Source organism: Ursus maritimus, unplaced genomic scaffold, assembly GCF_017311325.1.
Source record: "Ursus maritimus isolate PB19 unplaced genomic scaffold, ASM1731132v1 scaffold_3, whole genome shotgun sequence".
In the NCBI taxonomy this organism is placed as follows: domain Eukaryota; kingdom Metazoa; phylum Chordata; class Mammalia; order Carnivora; family Ursidae; genus Ursus; species Ursus maritimus.
Window position 1 is genome coordinate 17,724,171 of NW_024425563.1, and position 9,741 is coordinate 17,733,911.

Sequence of the window (9,741 nt, forward strand, 5' to 3'; positions counted from 1 at the left end):
TTCCTTCTGTTTCTATTTTTGAGCCAGCTTTAGGAGAATAGGTATTATTTCTTCTTTGAATGTTTCAGAATTCCCCAGAAACCGTCCGGCCTGGAGTTTTGTTATTTGGAATGTTGTTTATCACTGACTCACCCTTCGATAATTAATTTGGCCTGTTTAAGAAATCAATTTCTTCCTGCTTCAATCTTGGTAGCTTATAGGTTTGGCAGGAAGGATTCCATCTCTTCCAGATTGCTTAGTTTATTGGTATATAGCTGTTGGATAAAAAATTTCTAATAATCCTTCCAATTTCAATGGTGTTCGTCGTGACTTCCTTTTCATTCATAATTTTAAATAATCTGGGTCCTTTCTTTCTTTTTGATAAGTCTTGCCAGTGGTCTGTCAATTTTATTGATTCTCTCCAAGAACCAGCTTCTAGTCCTGTTGATCTGCTCTACTGTACTCTGGTTTCTGCTTGATTGATTTCAGCTCTAATTTTGGTCAACTGCTTCCTCAAAAGTGGATTAGGCTCAATCCTCTGTTGCTGTTCCAGCTTTGAGGTGAGAAGATAAAAACTGCATTTTTAGATTTTTCTATTCTTTGAGTGAGTTTCTTGATGGCTATGGCTTAGGGACTGCCTTGGTATCCTTATAGGTTTTGACTGTTGTATTTTCATTCTCATTGGGTCTCCAGAAATTGTTTAATTTTGATTTTTGATTTCCTGGTTTATCGAGTCATTCCCGAGCAGGATGGTTCTTAGTTTCCAAGTGTTTGAGTTTCTTCCAAATTTTTCCCTTTTTGTGGTTGAGTTCCAATTTCAGAGCTGCCAGGTCTTGAGAATATGCAGGGATAATTTCACCTGGTATCGGCTGAGACCTGTTTTGTGTCTCAGGAACATGGTCTATTCCTTGAGAATGTTCCATGGGCATTAGAATAGAATGAGTATTCTTTGGTTCTGGGGTGTAGTGTTCTATATATATCTATGAGGTCCAACTCATCGAGTATGGCATTCAAAGCCTTTGATTCTTGCTTAGTTTTTTTGCCAGGTGTTCTGTCTATTTCTGAAAGTGGAGTGTTGAGGTCCCCCTACTATTAATGTAGGTATTTTTATTTATATGTCTCTTTTATTCTGGCTAAGAGTTGGCTTGTGTATCTTTCTGTTTCCCCTGTTAAAGTATATATTTATAATTGTCATATCCACTTTTGTTGAATACTTCCCTTTAAGAATAATATAGTGCCCTTCTGCGTCTCTAACTATAGTCTGTAGTTAGTAATCCAGTTTATCTGATATGAGAATTGCTACCCCAGCTTTCTTTGAGGTCCATTTGCGTGGGAAAGATGGTACTCCATCCCCTTACTCTCAGTCTGAATGCATCTTTGGGTTCGAAATGAGTCTCTTGTAGACAGTAAGTGGATGGGTCATTTCTTTTATCCAATCTGTGCAACCCTGTATGCTTTATGGGAGCATTTAAGCCATTAACATTAAGACTGAGCACTGAGAGATATGCTTTTAATGATGCCATGTTGTCAGTAAAGTCTTTGTTTGTATTGGTTGTGACTTTCTGTCTTATATCACTCTTGGGCCTTTTACTTTTATAGAACCTCCATAATACCTCCTAGGGCTGGTTTCTTGGTTAAATTGGTTAGTGACTGTCGATTCTGAAATGTCTTTATTTCTCCATCAATTCTGGAATGACAGCCTTGCTGGATAAAGGATCCGGCTGCATGTTTTTCTGAAAGAGCTTTTTAAAAATGCTCCCCAACCCTTTATCTTTATTCCAGGTCTGTGTAGACAGGTCTGACATAATTCTGATGCTCTCTTGGCCTTGGCACGTGAGGAAATTTCTTTGCCCTGGCCGCTTTCAATACTGGGGCTGTATCCTTGATCTCATATTTGGCACTGCACTCAAGTGACGTGATTTCCGTGGCGTAGGTTTGTCGTGGGTTGAGCTTGGGAGGGGTCCTCTGCCTCTGACACAAATGTTTGTTTCCTTGCTAGATTAGGGAAGTTTTCAGCTACAATTTGTTCAAATATCTCTTCTAGACTCTGTTTTCTCCACCCCCGGGATGCCGATGATTCCCAAACATTGATCGCTTTCATTGAGTCAGTAATCTCCCCGTTAGCCAACATTCGTGGGCGTGATTTTTAAGACCATCTTCTATTTTCATTTTTCCTCTATTAACCCATCCTCCAATTCACTAACCCTTTCCCTGCTTCGTGACCCTGGCCAGCAGAGCCTTCTAGTTTTGCCTGCATTTGGCTCATAGAATTTTAATTTCTGATAAATTCGCCTCATTTCCGCCTTAGGGATTCTATATTCTGCAGTAACATTTTCCAATACTTTTTCAAGTCTTCTCTCATTCTGACCATTGTTATCTTTGAATTCCATTTCTGATAATTTGGTTACATCCATTATCGTTACTTGTGGCAGAGGCCACAGACTCACTGTCTTTTTCTTTGCTGGGGGCTCCTTCCTTGTCTATTCGATGAGGAGAGGGTCTGCGGGGGTTGTCCAGAGAGCCCAAATTATTGACTGGGTCCCAGGTCAGTGTCTCCTTGTTTTATGGGATCTTAGAGATGTGGGCTTCTTCTAAAAGATTTTATTTATTTACTTTATCTGAGAGAGGGAGACAGACAGTCAGCAAGAACGGAACAGAAGCAGGGGAGTGAGAGAGGAAGAAGCAGGCTCTCAGCGGAAGAGCCCGATGAGGACTCCTTCCTCGGAACGCTGGGATCACGCCCCTAAGCCGGAGACAGGCGCTCAATGACTGCGCCACCCAGGCGCCTCCGGTTGTGGGCTTCTTGATTTTTCAGCCTGCCTTCTGTGTTCTGGGGGAGGGGCCTGCCGCGCCGATACTCAGGCAACCCTGTTTGGTTAGAGTCTCCGTGTCCCCTGCGATGGGGGGAGAGAGAGAATCTTAAGCAGACTCTATGCCCAGCATGGAGCCCAAGGCGGGGCTCGATCTCATGACCCTGAGATCATGACCTGAGCAGAAATAAAGAATTGGACACTTAACAGCAACCCAGGTGCTCTGATTTTAGCTTTCTTATACTCCACATATGAATGGTACCATCCGATATTTGTCTTTCTCTAACATATTTCACTTCGCACGATGCCTTTAAGGTCAATCCATGTTGTCGTAAATGGAAAGATGTCATTTTTTATGGCTGAATAATATTCTGTTGTCTGTATATACACCACATTTCTTTCTCCACTCATCCATCATGTAGGTTGTTCCCATGTCTTGGCTATTGTCAATCATGCTGCAATGAACATGGGTTGCAGATATATTTTCAAGCTAGTGTTTTGGTTTCTTTGCATAAATACAAGAGGAATTGCTAGATCGTATGGTAATTCTATTTTTAATTTTTTGAGGAAAAGCCATGCTGTTTTCCATAGCAGCTTTGCCAATTTACATCTGCATCAACAACACACAAAGGTTCCCTTTTCTGCACATCTCCACCAACACTTGTTCTTTTTTATCTTTTTTATGATAACTGAATCTAAGAGATGTGAGGTGATATTTCATTGTGGTTTTGATTTGCATTTCCCTGATGACGAGTTATGTTGAGCATCTTTTCATATGTCTGTTGGCCGTCTGGATGTCTTCTTTGGAGAAATGTCTATTCAGTTTCTCTGCCCATTTTTTAAATCATTGTTGTTGTTGAGTTGTATAAATTCTTTATACATTTTGGATATTAATCCCTGATTAATTTATTATTCTATATTTTATCCCATCCTGTAAGATGCCGTTTTATTTTGTCAATTGTTTCCTTTGCTGCACAGACGCTTTTTAGTTTGATGTGGTCCCATTTGTTTACTTTAGCTTTTGTTGTTTATACTTTTGGTGTCATACCCCCAAAATTGTGAAGACCAGTTTCAAGGGGATTTTCCCCTATGTTTTCTTCTAGGACTTTCATAGTTTCAGATCTTACATATAAGTCTTTAATCCATGTTGAGTTGTTTTTTGAGTGGTGCAGGGTAGAGGTCCAATTTCATCCTTCTGTACGTGGTTCTCTGGGTTTCCCAACCCCATGTATTGATGAGATTACCCTTTCCCCCATTGAATATGCTTGGCTTTCTTGTCAAATATTAGTTGGCCATATATGCATGCATTTATTTGGGGGCTCTGAATTCTGTTCTCTTGGTCGATGTGTCTATTTTTATGCCAGGTCTATGCCATTTTAATTACTATAGCTTTATAATAGTATTTGAAATCAGGAAGTGGGATGCCTCCAGTTTTATTCTTCTTTCTCAGGATTTCTTTATCCTTCCGAGGTCTTTTGTGTTTACAGACAAATTTTTGGATTTTTTTTCTATTTCTGTGAAAAATGTCATTGGATTTTTTTAGGAATTGCATTGAATCTATAGATGGCTTCGGGTAATATGGACATTTTAACAACATTGTATCTTACCCATGAACACAGGATATCTTTCCATTTGTTTGTGTCTTCTTCAATTTCTTTCATCAGTGTCTTTTAGTTTTTAGCATACAGATCTTTCACCTCCTTGGTTAAATTCATTCTTAAGTACTTTATCAATTTTGATGCTATTGTGACTGGATTGTTTTCTTTATTTATTTTGCACATATTTTGTTGTTAGTTTATAGAAATGGAACTGGTATGTTGATTTGTGTATTCTGTGACTTTACTGGTTCATTGATTGGGTTTAATAGTTTCTTGGTTGAGTCTTTCAGATTTTCTCTATATAAGACCATATCATCTCAGCTGTCATTTATGGCTTTCACTGTGTTGAGGTGTGTTCCTTCTATACCTAATTTGTTGAGAGTTTTTATCATGAAAAGATGTTGTATTTTGCTTAATGCTTTTTCTGCATGTATTGAGATGATTGTACAGTTTTTATCTTTCATTTTGTTTATGTGTGTATCACATTTATTGTTTGTGCATGTTGAAACATCCTTGCATCTCAGGGATAAATCCCACTTGGTCACGGCATATGATTCTTTTAATGTCCTGTTGAATTTGGTTTCCTATTATTTATTTATTTATTTATTTATTTATTTATTTAGATTTTATTTATTTATTTGACAGAGAAAGAGACAGCCAGCAAGAGAGGGAACACAAGCAGGGGGAGTGGGAGAGGAAGAAGCAGGCTCCCAGTGGAGGAGCCTGATGTGGGGCTCGATCCCAGAACGCTGGGATCACGCCATGAACTGAAGGCAGACACCCAACGACTGAGCCACCCAGGCACCCCGATTTCCTATTTTTTAAAAAAGATTTTATTTATTTGAGAGAGAGAACTAGAGAGAGAGAGAGAGAGCATGTACAGGAGGGGAGGGAGAAGCAGGCTCCCCGCTGATCAAGGAGCCCAACAAGAGGCTCCATCCCAGGACCCTGAGATGACCTGAGCCAAAGGCAGATGCTTAACCAACTGAGCCACCCAGGTGTCCCTGGTTTGCTAATATTTTATTGACACTTTTAACCTTTGCATTCACCAGGGATATTGGTCCGTAGTTTCTTTTCTTAGAATGTCATTGTCTGGCTTTGGTATCAAGATAATGCTGGCCTTGTAAAATGAGTTTGTGAAGTAAGTATTATTAATTCCATTTGGTAAATTTGGAGGCTGATATTTGGAGAGGTTAGGTAATGTGCCCAAAGTCACACAGCAAGTTAGAGGCAGAGCTGGGGTTGGCTCTCAAATGCCCATTCCTAAGCCCTGGGCCACTGCCTCCCAAGAGAGACCGTTTACCTTACTAGAAAGGCTTTTCGGGGAAGGAGCATTTGAGTCAGGACTTGAAGGCAGGGATCAAGCAGTGAGTGAAGAGATGAGGCCAGAGGCCGGAACACAAGGTCCCACCCTCTCCTTTCCAACCCCATGTGGGAATAAGGGGGGCCATTTGGGGGTCATGTTGTATGGCTCTTACTAGTCCCCTGGAGTGTTGTTTGTAGAGCAAGGCAGAGACCTGCTGAGCTCCTCATCCCTCAATCCCCTGAGCTCTGCAGGTGGGGAGCAGGATGGTGATGGTCGCTGCTGGCTGCTTGCTGCTCCTGATGGGCCTGTTTGGGAAGATTGGGGCTGCCTTTGCTACCATCCCAACCCCTGTGATCGGAGGCATGTTCCTGGTGATGTTTGGGGTCATCACCGCCGTGGGGATCTCCAACCTGCAGGTGAGGCAAGGTGCTCTTAGAAGAGCAGCCAGTGCATCTCTTGAAAGGAGCCCATGGGGATCGAGATGAAGGGAACAGGGCTGGGGCTGGGGCAGGGGAGGAGGAGAAGGAATCCTTGGTCCCAGAAACCACAATGGCTTCCCAATAGAAGACAGAACTAGCCAGAAACATCCAAACTTCTGAAACACAGAAACTGCATCAGTCTGAACTGGGTTGTCCAAACCACTCAGCATCCAGGGTGGAGTGGGAATCTGGGCCTCCTTGCCCACTGAGTGTGTTGCTCGGAGTCCAGCCTCCCTCCCCCACCTCTGGTGGCAGCAGGAGGGGAGGGGGCACTTGGAGGGGAGTTAGAGTGCTATGCAGTGCAGGTGCTGATGGCTCTGGGCTGCCATGGGGGCCTCTCTCCTGCAGTATGTGGACATGAACTCATCCAGGAACCTCTTTATCTTTGGCTTCTCCATCTACTGTGGGCTCGCCATTCCCAGCTGGGTGAACAAGAACCCTGAGAAGCTCCAGACAGGTGATTCTCTGTCTCCTAAACTGTGACCGCTCCAGGGGCAGAGCAGTGGGGACCTTGGTCCCTGGGAATCCCTGTTGCTTTTGTCTTCACTCTAGGGATTCTCCAACTGGACCAGGTTATCCAGGTGCTGCTGACCACGGGCATGTTTGTTGGTGGATTTCTGGGCTTTCTCCTGGACAACACCATCCCCGGTAGGGCTCGCCTTCGCTCTATAGGCCAGCACTGTGCGTAGATGGGCAGCACGTGGGCCACCCACATGGTTTCTCTGACCCTATTACCATGTCAGGCTGACCACAGGCTGACCCTGAGCAGGCCCTGGGTCCGGGTGGGATGTATAGGCCTGTATTAGCTTTCTAGGGTTGCTGTAACAGAACCCCCCGGACTGGTTTAAACAACCAAAGCGTATTTCCTCACAGTCCAGAGGTTAGAAGACTGAGATCAGGTGGTGGCAAAGCTGGTTTCTCCCGAGGCCTCTCTCCTTGGCTCGCAGGTAGCCGCCTTCTTGCTGTGACCTCACATGGCCTTTCCTCTGGGTGGGTGCCTCCCTGATGTCTCTCTGTGTGTCCTTAGCTCTTCATATAAGGACACCAGTCAGATTAGATTGGGGCCCACCCTAAAGACCTCATCTTTAATGGAATCATCTCCAAATATATTCATGTTCTGAGGTAGGGGGATTAAGGCTTCAACCTATGATTTTTAGGGAGACACAGTTCAGCCATAACAGGGCCCTAAGGCGAGAAACACACCAGAAGCAAAGAGAAAGACAGCTAAGAGCCCAAAGTCTAGCTGGTGAGGGAGAGAACACATGTTCCCTTCCTCCCTCCCTCTCTTCCTTCCTTCCTTCCTTCCTTCCTTCCTTCCTTCCTTCCATAAAAACCCAGTGAACACTTGCTGTGTTCCAGGTTCTAGGTACTGAGAATACAAAGAGCAGAAAGACATGCCTTTCACCTTCCAGAACCCTACAGGCTAACAGGGGAGAAAGACAATGAGAGTAGAGGGCAATACGTGTGGCAAGGAGGAAACCGAGTCTGTGGGTGCTGAGGATATCTCAGTGAGGAATGCAGGGCCACCCTTATGGACGGCTTTCAATGCTCCTTTCTTGAACCTCCTATGGCCTCTTGAGAGGACCTTTAGGATTGCACCTGCTACGTGGTACTCTGTTTTCCACATTTGCTCTCTCCAAGGGTAAAGTGCATCTGCATTCTAAAAACAAAGCGTGGAAAGACCCACCCCTTGAAGGTGAGGCAAGGGTGGTGTTCATAGAAGATCATTTCCTCCCGCAGTGGGAGCTCAGGGAATGTCCTTGAGCGGCCTTGAGACGAGACTCCAGATGGGCAGAGGAGGAGGAAGTGCTGTTGGCAGGTGGAGGGCCTGGAGAGGAGACCTCGTGGGTGCCTGCAGGGGGCGCCAGAGGCTCCCCCAGCCCAGGTGCTGCTGGGTCAGGGCCCAGTCCTGACCGTTCGCTCTCCCCCATTAGGAAGCCTGGAGGAGAGAGGCCTCCTGGTGTGGAATCAAATCCAGGAGGAGTCTGAGGAGACTACGATGGCCTTGGAGGTGTACGGCCTCCCCTGTGGGATCGGCACCAAGTGCTGCACGTCCTCCTGCACCCAGTACCTCCCCTTCTGGCCCAAGCCGGAAGCCGGGACGGGTGAGCAGGGACCGAGCCTGCTCGCCTGCCTCTTCCAGGAGCCCTCAGGAGAGCGCCGGAAGGGTGCCGCAGAAACCAAGTTATGAGAACTGTCCTCACGCCTGCCCCAAAGCGCTCTGCACCCCCCGCCACGCGTGCTCCTCTCCCCGGGCGAGGATGCCTGGGCCCCCGCAGCGGTGGCAGCCGAATTAGAATTAGATTAGGACCATGACGAGGGTGGCTTGATACAGTCACTTGGACACCACAGCCTTCCATTGCGCTCCAGCGAAAACCAGACTCCTATCTCCAGCCTACGCCAGCGTAACCCAGGGTCCGCCCCGAATCTCTCTCGGTCCACACGTTCTCGGCGATATTTTGATGCGCTGGGAGGCAGAGGCCTGGGGTGGACAGGGGACGGAGACGGGGCTGCTTGCTGAAAGGCGGCAGGAACGGTTCTCTTCAAGCCCCTCTTGTCCTCCCCGTCCTGTGCACCTGCCCCTCAGGGCTGGCTCTTCAGGAGAGGCGAGGAGCACCTCTGCTTCTCCGGGGCCACTCTGAGCTCCTGGTGCTCCCGCCTGCGTCGGGCTCAAGCTGTTCGGGATGGATTGTTCTTAACCCGCACGTTCTTGGAATGGGGTGCGCGGACTCTGGCTTAGGCTTGCTCACGTTGGCTGCGGAGGGATCAGAACCCACTCCACCCGATGGCCTCCTTGTTCCCTTATTAACAGGCCTCAAGACTGCAGTATTAACTCCTGCCTGAGCTTCCAGCTGGCTGCTCCGCCCCGCAAACTTCAGATTTGCAGTCTCCACTGTTAATACTTAAACCCATCCCAGTACCGACACCGTACCCACACCCACACCTGTCCTCTCGGGGCTGCTTCTCTGCCAGATGCTGCGCTGGCTGATACGGGAAGATATCATCAGTCAAGCCCCAGGAAGATACCTGACCGATGTGGAAGAGGCCTAGGTGGGGAGGAAGGGAGGACAAGTCCCATCGGAGGGGATCTCAAAGCAGCATATCCATCCTGGGCTGCACCTATCCAGGGAGCCCTGCAGGGGTGGGGAGCAGAGGGCTGTTGGGGCTGAGGAGTGGAGACGGGAAGGAAGCACACAGCCTTCCATCGAGGTCCATGCTGACCAGGGCCCCACGGGCACGTATGATCCAGGAATGAGGACCGAACAGGAGTGCGTGGGGGCTGGTTAGAGCTGGCACGCATTCCTTGAGGACCTACTGTGTGCAGGCACCTCTGTGAAGGCTTATTTCTCCTTTCCCACATGCTGCCTTGTTTTTGACCTGGGGGGACTGGCTGGGGGTGGTTGTGGGCCCTGAGTGCCTGGGCGCTGGGGCCAGGAGCGTTCCTCTTCCCTTCCTTCCCAGCACATGTGCGGGCAACCATGAGGATGAAGGCCCTGCCTGCCCCTCATTTTGGCTGTTTATAAACGGTGCCAGCTACAGTCCTCACATATGCTCCACGGGAGTCCTTG

The 9,741-nt window shown here is 46.9% G+C and overlaps 1 protein-coding gene across 4 annotated transcripts in view; it reads left to right on the top strand.

Moving 5' to 3' along the window:
• LOC103678264 (solute carrier family 23 member 1) overlaps positions 1–9,718 on the top strand; it is a 53,621-nt gene extending 43,903 nt beyond the window's left edge. For 2 of the 4 annotated variants that reach the window (XM_008707599.2, XM_008707600.2), the window contains exons 9-12: positions 5,945–6,109; positions 6,521–6,629; positions 6,725–6,820; positions 8,107–9,718. In XM_008707599.2, the coding sequence (XP_008705821.1) occupies positions 5,945–6,109; positions 6,521–6,629; positions 6,725–6,820; positions 8,107–8,363 (627 nt within the window). In that variant the 3' untranslated portion in view covers positions 8,364–9,718. The remainder of the gene's footprint in view (positions 1–5,944; positions 6,110–6,520; positions 6,630–6,724; positions 6,821–8,106) is intronic. The other 2 variants (XM_040643971.1, XM_040643972.1) reach the window with 2 other exon arrangements.
• Positions 9,719–9,741: the final 23 nt, after the last annotated feature.